The sequence below is a fragment of the Melopsittacus undulatus genome, chromosome 7 (assembly GCF_012275295.1).
Source record: "Melopsittacus undulatus isolate bMelUnd1 chromosome 7, bMelUnd1.mat.Z, whole genome shotgun sequence".
NCBI lineage: Eukaryota > Metazoa > Chordata > Aves > Psittaciformes > Psittaculidae > Melopsittacus > Melopsittacus undulatus.
Genome location: NC_047533.1, coordinates 34,566,929 through 34,583,520, shown reverse-complemented (window position 1 = coordinate 34,583,520; position 16,592 = coordinate 34,566,929). Strand labels below are relative to the sequence as shown.

Sequence of the window (16,592 nt, the reverse complement as noted above, 5' to 3'; positions counted from 1 at the left end):
TTCACTTGAAGGCCCATGCACTCAGCTGATAGCATAAGCAGACCTTACAGCAAGGGGGAATGTGTCATACAAAGTATATATATACCAAGATTTCTTTCATTTGAAAGGCCATACTCTGGTATTTATATCGACACGGCACACAGTTTATTAGTACAGTAACAGATGAGCTGAGGAGGTGGGGAGGAAGTGACACAGAAACAAACCAGCAGCCTGCAGGAGCCCTGAGATTAAAGCCACCGCACACAGGAAACTGCTGCAGGGCAGGAGCTGGCTCTGCACACCCTGGTGAAAACCAGAGTCTGCCCCCCTGCGGACCCCACAGGGCTCAGGGGCAGTGAATTCCCATTAGAGGGAAGTTGAAAGTCAGGGGATGAGTGCTGAGGGCTTGTAGATAAAAGCCTGGCTACTGTAATTTATCCTCATCTTTCTAAGGACAAGCACCCTTCAATCACTGTTGAATTGGCTGCACTCAGTTTAAAATAGTACATACTGCTGAGCAGACCCCCATTGCCTTAGGAAGCTGCTCCATCCCTGGATTAGCACCTTTCATTTAAGCCATAGCATGTCCATCCCACTGCTCCCAGAGATCTCCTTCCCCCTTCCACGTACACCAGGGTTGTTCTTCCTGCTCTTCAGAAAGCACCATCATCATTAACACTATTTATTTGTGGAGGTTCTTGTGCATGTAAGGTGTGGGTCAGAAATGGGAGTTATGAAAGAATTCTTGTTTCTGTGAATCTCCACAAGAATATAGATGGCAGGTACTCAGTGCAGCAAACAGCACAGTGTGGCAGGATTGCAAACACTGTACTACAATGAGTGAAAAATTTGCAATTTCTCTGGCAAAAAGTAAAGAAGCCACCCCAGCATGATAATTTCATGTTTTGCTTCTTTCACTGCAAAGCATCACTCCCCCCCAGTTGCCTATCTCTGGAAGTCATTTTGGATTAGGCTGTGAAGATGGTCAGTCTTACTGCAGCACAAGCACTGAATTTGGACTAGTTTGCCTGGTTGTGCATTGAAGTGGAAAATGAGCATAAGAAACTTCTCTAGACAGAAGTGAGCAAACTATGGCAAAGGAAGGTCTTGATTCATTTCTTTGAGCTCCCTTTCCAACAGACACATTTCCTGCAGTGATTTTCATTTAGTGTGCCTGTTGTTTTGCAGATGAGTTGTGGCTGTCAGGGATGGCCTGTTTAAGTGAATGGTTCATGTCTGGTGTGCTGAATGCCAGTTTACAAAAAAGACTAAAAACTATCCTTTTACTGTTACGACAAAATAAACACACCAAAAAAATCACAAGCTCTCAAAAGCTGAGTTATAACAGAAGGTGAAAACAGAAATTGTCAATCGCTTTCCAGCTGAGGAAATCTCTTCATTAAACCTGGGCTGAAAAATTTGTCCTGACCGCATTGCTGGGATAAAAGACCATTACCTGAATTATTTAGGCAGCTGTGCAAACAGTTGCGTAAGACTTTCCCAGATGAAAATGGGAGAAAGACCCTTTCCCCATGGAAGGCAGCCATCAGATAAGGCAACAGGAAAAGCAGACCAGCAGCTTGAATTTAAGCTTGAGTTCTATGACACTTGATTGAGCAGGACAGAGAAATTTAGCTGATACTGATACTTTTAATGCCCTTGCAGCCTCTGTGGTTTTGTGAATTCGCATTTTCTGCCCAAATTCCATTAAAAAACCCAAGTAAATAGATGAATTCCTATACATAATTTGATTTGAGCTGCAGTTAACTTCAGCTCCTTCCTAGAATTATTCCTAGACCTATTTTCTGTAATTCCTATTCATCCATTGTGTTCTTAGAGCTAGGCACAACAGAAAGGAAAAGAGGAGAGGGAAAAGGACTAGAGCAGGAAGGGAAATAAAGGAAGAAGGGAAGCTTTTTCTTTTAATATATTTAAAATTCTGTAACATTCAAAAGAATGTAGATTTTTTTTTCTCATGCTTAACATTATTTCAGATAAGAACGAAGAAAAAATGCTACTTTTTATACAATAGTAAAGAAAACCCACTTGTCATAATTTACAAACCTACTAACATACATCAAGTTGTCATTTATGACACATTTGTTTCCTTCTTCTTAAGCAAACAAAATGCTAGCAAGACATACAGTTTATTGTTTATGATTCCATTTTTAAAAAATACATCTGTTGTACCTCAGAAGAAAGTTATAGTTTAATATTTAGGGTTTCCTGCTACATCTGTACTGTGAGTTCACAACCAAGGTGATGTCAATTAGACTGTGTGGAATTAAAGTAATAAGTAAGTGCATAGAATATTTCAATTAATACTATTTTTTAAAAGGCAGGTCATACACCAGTAGTTACAAATCCACTGAAGTGAAGTGTGTATCTCAATGAGACTAAAGAAGAAATGCCCAAAGTGAAAGGAGAAATCATTTGTTTGCCCATGCATCTGTAGATTATTTCCACTTCTGTCATTATCAGAAGGCTCATTCAGTCACTCTTCAGACAAATCAAAAGCAAAAAAGCCCATCAAAATTAGGAAGGCAACTCAGAGTAAAGAGGAAAAGTTAACAAATTTTGTTATGTTGAAGTTGAGAATCTTTGCCTCTCATTCAGCAACCCCCCTAATGGTTAGATGGTCAGAACTAGAGCTCCCAGTAAGTTGCCATGTACTGTTTTAAATCAGCGGAGGACAGGAGAGCTCCATATGGGTGACGAAATTATAATAAAAAAGGGTGAGATACAAACTATGGCTTTGTTTCCTTTTGATCAGCAAGGTAACTATTTTGTTACTGGTTTAGCAATGCAGTGTTTCCTTGACAAGGTGGCTTCTCTTTACTGTTGTTTTCCAACTGTTAATTCACTATTCGGGAATAGGTAAACTTGAAGTATGCTTCAGGTCATTGAATACAAGTGAAAGAACATATTTGCAAACCAACAGTCTTTAATGTTAAAGACAATTGTCCTTTATGTAAATGTGAACTTAATGGCCTCAACAAGCTGAAGGAGACATTTCATTGACAGATTAGGACAGATTTTTTAGTGTGTGTCAACATAATGAATTCACACCTAAAACAGCAGCACACTGCACTTCTGAAAGTCAACTTTGAGCCTTCTGTTCTCACCTGACAAGAAGCAGCATCTTGCCATGTAGGGCTTTAAATGAATAGTTTCAAACAAGTAGGGTAATGTTCCATCAAATTTTAGGCACTATTGATAATTTGAGATGTATAGAGGAGATGCCTAATGTGTGTTGAATGGGAATGTAACAGTACTTTTCATTTTACTGTCAAAATTATACATATCTATATTATGAAATGCATTCATGCCTCATTTCTCTATTATCCCAACTAACAGTATAATCTGTAACCAGTTTTTAAAGAAATACATAATACACATTTGCACAGTATGTCTTGTTACCTGAAATGTGTAGGAGCAGGCCTGCCTTGCTCTTCAACCTGACATGTTTACAATAGCAAGAAAACCCACTATTACTGAATTTATTTTGGTTTTGTACTGAGTGTGCTGCAGAGGTCTGTAGAAAAACAGTATGGGTCGTAACTCAGCAACTGGCATTAGCAGCAACCTTTACTATATGCTTCATTTCTGTAACCCCCTGTTTTATGTTGAAATACCTTCTGATGTAAGAAATTAATAATGCTCTGCAAGTTGGGTTGAGATAACTGTGCTCCAGACTAAGATACAATGCACCCGAAGAACAAGGAATAAAGTAAGTAAGTAGAGCATTTCCATCTGTGACAACGCTTACCAGGAAGTTATCACTGCAAAGTGAAGTGTCCTACATAGACTAGAACAGAAAATGGTCTGGGAAGGAATGTAATTAAAACTAAAGGAGATGAACAATGGAAGAGATACTTCCAGTAGGTGAAGAGCAAAAGGTCAAGAATCTGGGAAGCTGATTATATCTCTGAGAAATTCTCACCGCAGAATTGGAAAACCAGCTGGCTGTAGCAGATCGTCCTGAAGAAAAAGAATTGGATCTAAGGGAAACTTCAGCTAGCAGCAGTGGCAGCTGCCCCTGCTGCTGTCCTCTGTAGTTACTGACCAAATATAAAGATCGTTCCATTAATGCAAATAGAAATGAGTTGATGGTATTAATGCACATGAAGTCACACCCAGTAAGAAAGTTTCTGTTTCAGATTCTTGAAAAGTTTATGTGAGACTTGCTTTTAAGGAATTAAAGAGGTTGTTTGAATGGCTTTGCTATGGAGCCTGGCACAGGAGAAAGATCAGAGGGCTCCACAGCAACATGTGTGCCTGAGCTTGTGTTTGGATGAAAAGATCAAAGAGGCTGTGAAATGCCAAAAATAGGCACCCACCCTCTAGACTTTAGTTCTCACTCTTTTTAGGACAATTTCAATATTAGAACACTAGGCAGATAAAACAAATCTCTCAGTCTAAAACTGACAGTCTCGGATGAATAAATTCACCTTGGTAGCAGAATGCAAGGATATTTGAATGTGATAAGAAAAATGGCAAAGGAATGCCCAAAGGTATGAGTGATGTTGCTGTTTTGAGCATTGATAAGACTTTGATTGTAAGTAAAAAGATAGCAAGTGTAAGTATAGTATTGAATGTGCTGTGAACAAAATGAAGGACACACATTACAATCTGTTGTAAAATGGAATATGTAGTAAATTGTAGAAAAACCTATTTGCTTTTTTTCTTTTTGTTCCTGGCTATAAAAGTGTGAGAAATCACATCTCTGTCACATTTTCTTCCTGCACTAGGACACCTGAACCAAGGAATCGTGGCTTTTAAGATTCTTTCAGCTTTAAGGTCATGTTTTTAAGAACATGAATGTGTAGCATGATTTTTTGCTGATCTTTGAACTCTCCCCCCACTGTAATAATATTAGCCGCTTATCTCAGGCTCATGATGTGCTTTCATGTATTTGTGAAAGAAGAGACCAGTTCAGGAACTGTGGGCACAGAGTCAAAAAATAATAATGTGGAAGCAAGAATGCATAAAACAAGAATGGCGATGTTCAGTGCTGCATGCTGCAGTGAAGCCACACACTGTACTGAATACTACTCATGTGTAGTATTTTCTGATTCAATTGGTATACTCAGAAATATGGTAATTTATTTCTCACAAATATTGCAATTCAAAGGGTGAAAAGTTCTTCCTGTGGGGAAATCTTACCTTCTGCGGCTTTAGTAAGCATTGTTTGAAATAAAGACCAGCACTTGGCTACTGGAATCAAAGGATGCAAGTAATTCCCAACAACATAATTTGATACCATTTTCAAACATAAAGCAGAAAATAGAAAAGGACTCTAATTGGACAATATACGTTCCCCTGGGAGTTTAAAGGGAAGCTGTGCATGAAAGTAAAACAAGTTTATGCAACTGAGGAATGAGACTGAAGGTCATGAATAGGCTAGCAGTCAGAGTCATGCAAAAGGAACGTTGGTATGTTTGTTTTGGTCTCCCACATAAACGCAGTATCTCAGCTTGCCAAGTCCTGTATGTGAAAAGAAGAGCCAAAATTAGGGCTAGAAACACACTGGAAGAAACCCCATTATCTTGAAATGTACTTAACTTCAAAAAATAAGTAAGTTTTCCCACTTGATTTCCCTGGCTTGCAGTAGGGTTTCTGATTTTTAAACATTCTTTTCTTTTTCCTGTTGCTAAGTGAAAGTCTTATATAAACAAAGGAAATCAACTGTGTTAAAAGGATGGAAATGACTGTATGCAAAAAGCTGTCAAATCTACAGAGTAAGCAAACTGGAAAGAAACATTTCTTAACCTAATCCTTTCAGTTACAGCAAGGTTGTGCCGTACACTCAGAGAAAGTGAGTGTGTTGGGGGTTAAAATTGTTTGGCATTAATTCTCTCAATTTAAGAAAAGGAGTTTCTGTAGCCTCAGTGATATGCTTGGGGCTTTTTTATTTGTTAGTTTGTTGTGGATTTTTTGTGTTTCTTTCCCAGAAGGAGCAATTTTGGTGATAATTGTAAGCATGAAATGTCTAGCACACTGTGAAGACCTGCAGGGTCACGTTCTAGTTACTTTAAGAGACTAAAGCTTCCTTCAGCTTCCCACTATGTGGTTACAGGAGAGTGATGAAAAACTCCTGAGAGCAAACAGGTCATACGTCGGCCTGGAATCACCCTTTGGACACTTGTTTCTCTCCATTGCAGGTACAGGCAGGCTATGCTTCTATACCAGGAGCCTCAGCTGAACACCTAGGCTGACAAATTGAGGCTGTAGTACTGGAAGAGCTGATCTTAAAGGCAGTTTCTGACCTGAAGCTCACCTAATGCTTTACCTCTTTATACTGTGACCACAGTGAATGTTTGGATGTGAGCATGGTCTCAGGTCTTCTACCAATGGAGTATACCTAAGCATAGGAAAAGACATCATTTAAACATCATAGGTCTACTTTAATTATAGAAATTGTATCTGCTTATTCATATTAAATGGATATATATAGCTGTTGGTTTAAAGAAATGTCAGTAGAGCCAGAAAAATAAGCATCTTGAGCTTTTTTTGTCAGAGTTCTGAAACTGATCCATAGGGAAGTGATATATAGTAGCTGTTCTGATGTCCAGCTACAAGCAGTTTAAGTAGATTAAATACTACCTTAGATTCTTTCTCTTAATAATACAAGGGATGTGAAGCACTTGGGAACAGGAGGACAGGTGGTGTGCAAAATCATTGAATAGGAAAGACCCAAGAGACTTTCTTCCTAAAATACCTTTTTTATGAAAAAAGTTTGAGGATTCCTACAGTAACAGCAAAATCTAGTCCAATAACAGGGAGTCAGTACAGGATGCTACAGAATTTAGCACCAATAAATATTCTCCCTTTGAAATGGTGAATTAGATGTGCAGCAGGATCTGGTCACACTTCAAAGAATAATATGCAGAGCTGAAGATCCATCTGTTTGCTCTTGCTATCACCACTGAGGCTCCTGTATGTTAAGCAGCCTTTTGACTACTTCAAAGCATGTTTGAAGTCTTTGCTGTGCCTATCCCATGCACAAAAAAGCAAACGTGCCTTAACAGTATGAGTAGCTGGTATTTTTGTTCATTTATTTTACTTGTAAATGAAAACAATTTGTTCCTGCTATGGATCATTTCTGGACTTTTTCTTTTTTTTTTTAAGCTATGATAGTGAGGGCCGTCTCACAAATGTTACATTCCCAACTGGAGTTGTCACTAACCTTCACGGGGAAATGGAAAGGGCCATTACAGTGGACATAGAGTCATCCAGCAGAGAGGAAGATGTCAGCATCACTTCCAACTTATCATCAATTGATTCTTTCTATACAATGGTTCAAGGTACTGTAAACAAAAGGGATTTTTGGAAAGGAGAAAGAAATGGATTGAAAGGGGGAAAGGTACAGAAATAGCATGAGGTGAGATTTTAGCTTGAAAATAGCATGTGGCATCCCAGCAGCAACATCCTTGAAAAAGTCAGTAGTCATAGCCTTGGCTGACATGGTTTCATGTGAGGTGTCCCTGCCCATGGCAGGGGGGTTGGAACTTGATGATCTTAAGGTCCTTTCCAGCTCTAACTATCCTGTGATTCTATGATTCTATGATAGTATGCTTAGGATTAGGCAAAAAATGCCTACTGAAATAGCAGAAAATATGTTTTGTGCCAGTTCCAAGGACATACTCTGAGGGTGGGATTTTTTTAAAATGTTTAAATTACTTTAAAGATAGATCCCAAAGGCATTTGTGCTCTCATGTGATACAGATACAATCTCACCCTGGGTATTTATTACCATTGGGTCAGTTATGTGAAGTCAAGCTGTTACATGAGCATATTTCATGAAGTGTGCAGGATAAAGGCAGGCTCTGAACCCATGTAGGTAACCTGTGCATCTCTCTTTTGCCTTTCCAGATCAGTTAAGAAACAGCTACCAGATTGGTTACGATGGCTCACTGAGAATCCTGTACGCCAGCGGCCTGGACTCACACTATCAGACAGAGCCACACGTGTTGGCTGGCACCGCCAATCCAACAGTGGCAAAGAGAAACATGACCCTCCCAGGAGAAAATGGGCAGAACCTGGTGGAGTGGCGATTCCGGAAGGAGCAAGCCCAGGGAAAAGTCAATGTGTTTGGCCGAAAGCTCCGGGTAAGCATGCAAGCATATAAGGTATCTATTGCATTTTCATTAAGTGAGAGGAAATTTAAACACAGTCCTGTAGTTATTGCCATCCAACAACCACAGAATACTTACTGTAGATAAGCTTATTGTAGAGCAGGAAGCACTTGATTTCATTACTTCATTTATTGGCTGATTTTCCTTATTAATTGCTCTTTTCTGTGGACTTTAAACTGTTGGTTTTAGCCTAGAAAACCTTGGAGTGAATCAGGATGAAAGAATAATTTTCTGCTTTCCTTCACTATTTTTGTTTCTGGTACTGAATTCACACATCTGACTTTGAATCTTGTTTTAAATTATTCTACCTTAAGTTAGCACAGCCCTAATACTTACTTATTTTAGAAAAGGTATAACTGTGTGTGCATGTGTATGGCATATTCCTATAACATATGTCTTTACCATTTTGTTGGCATTTCTTCTTCCTATGTAGTTAATAAAATACAAGTAGGAAGCAAACTATGATTTATGACAGCCATTTGGTAAAGACAATATAGATTAAGCATTTAAAATTGGGTTGCCAGGAAACCATTTCAAGACCATATCAGAGATCTGACTTACTCTTAGAACTGAACTCAGTTCTTTAAAATAAGGCCTAGGCTGTATACCAAATGAAGGTAATGTCAGACCACACAACATCTAAGAGGTAACATGCCATTTTAAATCTTAAAATATTTTGTATCTTCATTTGGGATGAGAAAGGAGGGAATGCTCTCACGCACCTTATATTCCTCTCTATCACTAGTTCTGCAAGAAGAATGGATTTTTTAAGAAGGAAGAATGACTGTGCACAGTAGCTTCTGGTTCATAGGCACATCATAATACAGTAGGATAATACACCTGCCAATTCATTTGTGAAAGAAGCTCAAGAGAAAATAAAATAACCATACGAATGGCATTTGCTTTGGCAGTAAAACAAATCACCATGAGTCCAGCTCTCAAAAGTGAAGAAAAATTTTGGCATTCAAGTGCAGGGGAGGTAAAATAAATGTCACAGGCAACTTGGAAGACTTAACAGGAAAAAAGGCACAGCAGAGAGAAGGAAGGATTTAATAAGATGGAGGGGAGAGTGAGAGATTATAGATCAAGATAAAATAGTAATAATTAAAAGTATATGTACAAATAAGAGAAGTAAGGCATGTGGAGAATATGAGCTCGTAAGAGAAAAATGCCCCCAAGGAGAAGTAAAGAAAGAAACTTGTCACTGAAGAAAAAAAAAGGAAGTTGTTTTGAGATTGATTTACATGCAAAGATATTACAGAAATGTCACTTGGGGGTGGGAAGGGATGTAGGAAAATAGAACAAGAAAACAACAGAAAGAAAAACATGAACAACTTAGGGAGCTTATCATTTGCGTCTACAGATACGTCAATAACATTTTGCTGCAAAGACAAATGTAGACAAAAAAAAGCAGCAAAATGTATTGCCAGTAAATGTACTCATATCTATGACCCTTTCATCTGTTTTATATTTATGTAGTATCTAAAATCACCAAGTACTCTCTCAGGTACTATCTTGGTTTTCTATCTTGTATTAGTTCTACCCACTATTAGTAGTCTTTATGAAGCAATTAGGAATTATGTCACCCTCCCTTAACTCAACAATCATATTAATCTTACTTTTGTTCAGACTCGTATCGTAATTGTTTGATAAGCTAGTTTTGTCCCTGAACCTGTATATTTGGTGTTTAGGCTGGCCTTTGGCAGAAGTCCTGACAGTCCTCTATGTGAAAGAGCCTTTTGTATTGAGAACAGACAGACCTTCATTCACAAGGGTCTCAAATAAAGGAACTGGTATAAGCTCTGTCTCAAGGGATGCATCCAGAGTAGGCAGGTAAGATAGAAAGGGAGCTCACAGGAAGAGTTTGCTCTGCCTCCTCCTGAGATCTGACATGCTTCAAGCTCTGAAGAGGTCCCCAGATTTCACATTACCTCTTGAATCAATCTGTAAGGCACAGCAATAGATTCCTGCTTTTAATAGGGGATCACAGTCAGATTTCATGCTTCTCAATGGAAAGAAAAACAGCAATTAAAACAAAGCAGGATAGATGGACACCTAAATTACTGAAATGCATCAATCAGGACAGTCTGTAAGGACTGTCAAGAGACTCAGTTTTGTGTTGCTAATTGAAAAGTTCCTGAATTATTATCTTTATGCTAATGAAACCCAGAGGTTTCAAATATATTTGGAGCATGGCTGTCTTAGACATAATAAAACATTCAAGTTTTGCTGTAAAAGCATTTTGGTAATAGAGCCATTGTTAAGAAATGCTTCAGTAGAAGGCAGTACTTTAGCTGACATACGTTATTTCAGCCGCATACTGTCCAATGAAAGAAGCTATATCACCAAATCTTGTTGTTATTATAATTTCCATTTGCATTACAAGATTATGCGAGCATAGCCAGAATTTCACCAAATGATCACATGTCTGAATGCAAGAGCTCTGTCAGCAGAGTCTGGCTGGAGAAAGAGGCATTTCCTTTCTTTCCCCTGTATCCTGCCCTTACACAGACCAGACAGATGGAAAGTGAGAAGGCAAGGGATGTTATTATCCCATTTAGCAGATACAGCAGTGAGACAGACAGATTAAGTACTTTGCTGCAATTTACACCGGAAAGATGTGCTTAGCCAAGAAATTAACCACAATTGCTTGGACATCTGCCTTAACCATAAAACCACCCTTTTTTCTTTGCCAATTCAGAAATCAGAAGTGCCCATTCTCACTTCAGTGTCTAAGCATGAGAGATAGACAAGAAAATTAATAAATATCACAATTAAATGTAAAATAAGGAAGGGAAAATGGAGAGAAAAGGAGGAGAAAAAATCAGGGAAGCAAAACAGTCAGGGAGACAGAGAGATGAGTGCAGGCATGTGTGGGAGAGGCTGAGAAATAAAAGCCAGAGATAAGCAAGATTTAAGAGTGAATTTAGGCAAATGAGCAAATATTAGATGTTAGAAAAATTAAACAAAAACTACCTGAGAATGAAGAAGTGCAAGAAAATGACAATAAGGAAGTGAATGGGGGTGCTTCATAGTTGAGTTTAACCTACATCTAGAATCAATCTTGTCCCATTAATTTTTCAAAGTATATTTAACATTTGATGGCTCATTAAATAGGTAGAGTAGCTATTCTGCATCTGCTAGACTTTGTGTTCCTTACTTAGATGATTTACATGAAAACTTGACTTTTGTTCCTGAATTGATAGTGGAGATTTTTGTCATGCCAGTGTTTTCATAGTAAAAAAGAGAAAGGTAATGTAGATAGACAGACAGATATAAGTAGTACTGAGCATTTGTAAGATTTTTTTTTCCATATTTGCCTACAACAAATCACCAGCACTTTAATATGGTTTATGCCATAATATAGAATCTAATTTACATTGATTTTTTAGGAGCTTCTCAGCCTTAGTGTAAAAGTACCAACAACCATGATACATGGACTTTTGAACATGCAGCCTTGGCAAATGCAAAAATCCCCCAGCCGTTTCTTGGTCAGGATATCTGTTGTCTTGTTCTTTTCTGGATGCTATTTAGGTGTCTTTCTTCATCTCTTTATAACGTATGCATCAAGTACTTGGAAAAGAGTTTTCTAAAAAACCCTAATACAGATAGCTGTATGTTTAGTTGTCCTATATGTTAGCAAAATACAGGGTTGAAAAATCTTCAGTACCAGTGTTTCACTCCCAGCTGGAGTAACTTTTAAAAGACACAGCAGATACAGAGATGTTTTACAGATGAAGAAAGAAATCCTTTAGTGTGAGAATGCTGAAAACCAATTGAATGCAGGTGGGGGAAACAGTGAAGTGCAAAGAAACCAATGTGGGAAAAGTAAACCAGACATTTGCCTCTCATAAATACAAAAATGAGAGCTGATTCAATGAAACTGAAAGCGTATTTAGAACACTAAAAGGATGTAGGGATTTCAGTGTAAAAGTATTACACAGAAACCACTATCCATCACTGTCATTTACATATATAAATAATACAGTTTTCAACATAAATGTATCTAGGCTAAGGTTCAATTTCAAATCAAAATAGTTACAAATTCCAGAGCATTTATAACTGCTTTTCAGTGGTTCAGTAGTCTTCCAGTCATTTATGACTTTAAGAGGTCAGTTAACTAGACAGAAGACAATCCTCTACTAAGGATTTCAGCCACCTGAATACATTGCAGCAGTGGATAATATGCCGAATTAAACTACCATTTGATCCAGAAGGGGAAAGCCTATGATCTAAAAACGATTTAATCTTATTTTGAAGATTTAACATGCTTTTGAAGATCTTAATTTTGTATTTACTGTTTTGAAAAATACTTGCTGTGAAAGATTAGGATTCCATCTTTCTTAGAGTGAATGTTATGAATTGGACAAGTGGTTGCTGGGAATGTTTTGACAATAATTTGCTATATGTACTTCAAACTGCCTACAAAAGAAGTATTTTGTTCACTGAAATGGCCCCATTTATTACAGAAGTTTTGGTGCACGTCTTTCAGTGTTTCCTTAACAGTTGAGTAAATATCAAGAAAGAACACATTGCAACAGATTCAGACTCTTCATATAATGAGACCTTCTAAAGTAGATGGTAATATAGTGCCTTACAGTTATATCAAGAAGTTGCTAAAATAATTTACGCACACAGCAAATCAATCGCTGTAAATTGTGTTTAAAGAATAGCTAGCTTTGTGGGAATAGTAAGTGGCTAGGGTTTGAACAGCATGATTTATTGTGTCGTTTTGTTTACTTTAAAAAGGTTAATGGCAGAAACCTCCTTTCAGTTGACTTTGATCGAACCACAAAGACAGAAAAGATCTACGATGACCACCGTAAATTTCTGCTGAGGATTGCCTACGACACGTCAGGGCACCCCACTCTGTGGCTACCAAGCAGCAAGCTGATGGCTGTCAATGTTACCTATTCATCCACAGGTCAAATAGGCAGCATACAGCGAGGGACGACTAGTGAAAAAATAGAGTATGATGGACAGGGAAGAATAGTGTCTAGAGTGTTTGCTGATGGGAAAACTTGGAGTTACACATATCTGGAAAAGGTAAAGAACACTCAGATTTTAAAAAATGCTTCTGATATGCTAAAAGTCTGCAGCATCTGACTGCTGTATACAGAGCAAAAATAGGTAGTAGAAGCACATTTTAATTAGTCCAGGTATCAACATGTGATTCCTAGGGGAATGTTTCACAAAATAGATATGTAATCACACTGTAGCTAATTGCTAGGAATTGATGTGGTTTTAAATTATTCAGGCCACCAACTAACAAGAAGCATCTGTATTTACCTTTTATCTTAACACTTAAAGTAAGGTACAGAGACTAGATCTCTGCAATGCAGTCAGTTGAAAATAATTTGTTTGTAAATTCTTCACTGTTGGTTTTTTCCCCTACCAAGAAATGCTTTTGTGTCTAAATAGTTACAGCTGTCAATTTGTACTTGCTATAAGTTGTAGTATCAAAATAAACAGGAGGCAGAAGATTAGAAATCTTCATTCTATATCCCTGAATATCTTTCCCTCTAGAAATATTTGTGAAAATCCCCCTTGTGAGATCTCATGCCTGCTATGCAAAAAAAAAGAATCCACTTCTTTCTGGGGTTAAATATATTTCTATTGAAGCCATTGCTCAGAAAATACTATTTACTAGTCATTGCAGATGTAATTTAATCAAGACCTAGGATACATAATAGCCACACATCAGAAAAATGTCAGAATAATTCCAAGTAGCTCTTTTTGAGATGAATAATCAAACAATTGTTTTGCCTATGTCTTAAAAGCTTACAGAACAAGAACACAGTATTCAAGGATCTCTGGCTATTCAAATTCTTCAAAATGATCTCTAATTGTAGGGAAGAATTTGTATCTCCCATATGTTGTTCTCTTCGTGAGTTAATGGCTCTAAGACAGTTTTACTTCTTCCCATATTAAACATGACTTATCTGAATCCATTGACAATCTGCTGTTTAGCTGTGAGTGCTTGATAAAGGAATGATACAGTCATAACAAGTAGCAAATTATGAATGTGGAACTACTAATTACAGAGCCCCTTACAATTAAGCATCCAAGTAAATTAGGCAGGGAGATGTTAACAACATGTAAGGTCAAGGATAACTCAATTAAAGAGGAGATAATTTTCTTAAGTGGGAATGCCACATTTTTGTGAAGAAATAGTATCGGTGTATGTGTGGGTGGGTGTTCCACCATTTGTCGCATGATAAAAATCTGTTCTTCATTTTCAGTCAATGGTTCTTCTGCTTCATAGCCAACGGCAGTATATCTTCGAATATGATTTGTTGGATCGGCTTTCTGCTGTCACCATGCCCAGTGTTGCTCGTCATACCATGCAGACTATCCGCTCCATTGGCTATTACCGGAATATATACAACCCCCCAGAAAGTAATGCTTCTGTTATAATGGACTACAATGAAGAAGGGCAGCTCCTCCAAACTGCTTTCCTGGGGACAAGCCGAAGAGTATTATTCAAGTACAGACGGCAGACCAAGCTCTCAGAAATTTTATATGATAGTACAAGAGTTAGTTTTACTTATGATGAGACAGCAGGAGTCCTGAAAACAGTAAACCTCCAAAGCGATGGTTTTATCTGCACCATTAGATACAGGCAAATTGGCCCATTGATTGACAGACAGATTTTCCGCTTTAGTGAAGATGGAATGGTAAATGCCCGATTTGACTACAGCTATGACAATAGCTTCAGAGTGACTAGCATGCAGGGTGTCATCAATGAAACCCCATTGCCTATTGATCTCTACCAGTTTGATGATATCTCTGGCAAAGTTGAACAATTTGGAAAATTTGGAGTTATATATTATGATATTAATCAGATCATTTCAACAGCTGTAATGACCTACACAAAACACTTTGATGCACATGGCCGCATCAAGGAAATTCAGTATGAAATATTTCGGTCATTAATGTATTGGATTACAATTCAGTATGATAATATGGGACGAGTGACAAAAAGAGAAATTAAGATTGGGCCATTTGCCAACACCACAAAATATGCTTACGAATATGACGTAGATGGTCAGCTGCAGACAGTTTATCTGAATGAAAAAATAATGTGGCGATACAACTATGACCTGAATGGCAACCTCCACTTGCTCAACCCCAGTAGCAGTGCTCGTTTGACACCACTTCGTTATGACCTGAGAGATAGAATAACTCGACTAGGTGATGTTCAGTACCGATTAGATGAAGACGGATTTCTTCGTCAGAGGGGTACTGAAATCTTTGAATACAGCTCAAAGGGCCTTCTTACTCGAGTTTACAGCAAAGGCAGTGGATGGACAGTAATTTACCGTTATGATGGACTTGGACGACGAGTTTCCAGTAAAACTAGCCTTGGACAGCATCTCCAGTTTTTTTATGCAGACCTTACTTACCCAACCAGGATAACTCATGTTTATAACCACTCAAGTTCTGAAATCACATCTCTCTACTATGATCTACAAGGACACCTTTTTGCCATGGAAATTAGCAGTGGAGATGAGTTTTACATTGCATCAGACAACACAGGGACACCATTGGCAGTTTTCAGTAGCAATGGTCTCATGCTTAAACAAATTCAATACACTGCCTATGGGGAGATCTATTTCGACTCTAACCTTGACTTCCAGCTAGTAATCGGATTCCATGGAGGCTTATACGACCCACTGACCAAGCTAGTCCACTTCGGAGAACGAGATTATGACATACTGGCAGGCCGGTGGACAACACCTGATATTGAAATCTGGAAGAAAATTGGGAATGATCCAGCTCCTTTTAATTTGTACATGTTTAGAAATAACAACCCAGCCAGCAAAATACACGATGTGAAGGATTATATCACAGGTAAAAGAAGGTTACTTAATTGCAGCTTAGGGTGCTGGGCCTATAAACATCCAGTTTAGATTGGAATTCATGATTTTGGTACCTAAGTATGTCCTATTTAGAAAAGTACTTTATGATGAAATATTAAGCACTTCACTTAACAATGAGAATGATTAAAGCAGATACATTTATCAGGCACTGTAAAATAACAAATGAGTGATCTTGAAAATATCTCATCTAGCTTTGGACATTGATTTAGGTACCTGCATAATGGATTAAGATCCACAGGCAGTCATTAGCTTTTAGGGTAACTAAACCTAAACCTTTTGCCCTACATAGTCCTCACCATGCTTTAATATTAGATTCTTGAACCAAAAAGATAAATGAGAGCATCTCAGTATACAGAGAGGCTGGATTTTCCAGAGTACATTTTGGAGAACCAGTGGAATACATCTCTTCCTCTCCCACTTACTGAACTGTAACACGGGGTGCCTCAGCTAGAGATCTCAGGTCATTAGGAAAGAGGAGCCCTAGGTTGCCTTCCAATAGTGCTGTGCATTATCCAGTGCTCTTAGAATGAAAAACAAATAAAATAAGACTCCTTGAGCAAGTACAGGAGTAAGAACTGCTCAAAACTGTTCA

General features: G+C 38.0%; 1 protein-coding gene across 2 annotated transcripts in view; it reads left to right on the top strand.

Annotated features, from left to right (window-relative positions):
- The window catches only part of TENM3 (teneurin transmembrane protein 3), a 321,907-nt gene that overhangs the window by 296,478 nt on the left and 8,837 nt on the right, over window positions 1–16,592 (top strand). For both annotated transcript variants that reach the window (XM_013129075.3, XM_013129074.3), the window contains 4 exons: window positions 7,111–7,286; window positions 7,855–8,090; window positions 12,867–13,163; window positions 14,360–15,971. In XM_013129075.3, coding sequence (XP_012984529.2) covers window positions 7,111–7,286; window positions 7,855–8,090; window positions 12,867–13,163; window positions 14,360–15,971 — 2,321 coding nt within the window. The remainder of the gene's footprint in view (window positions 1–7,110; window positions 7,287–7,854; window positions 8,091–12,866; window positions 13,164–14,359; window positions 15,972–16,592) is intronic.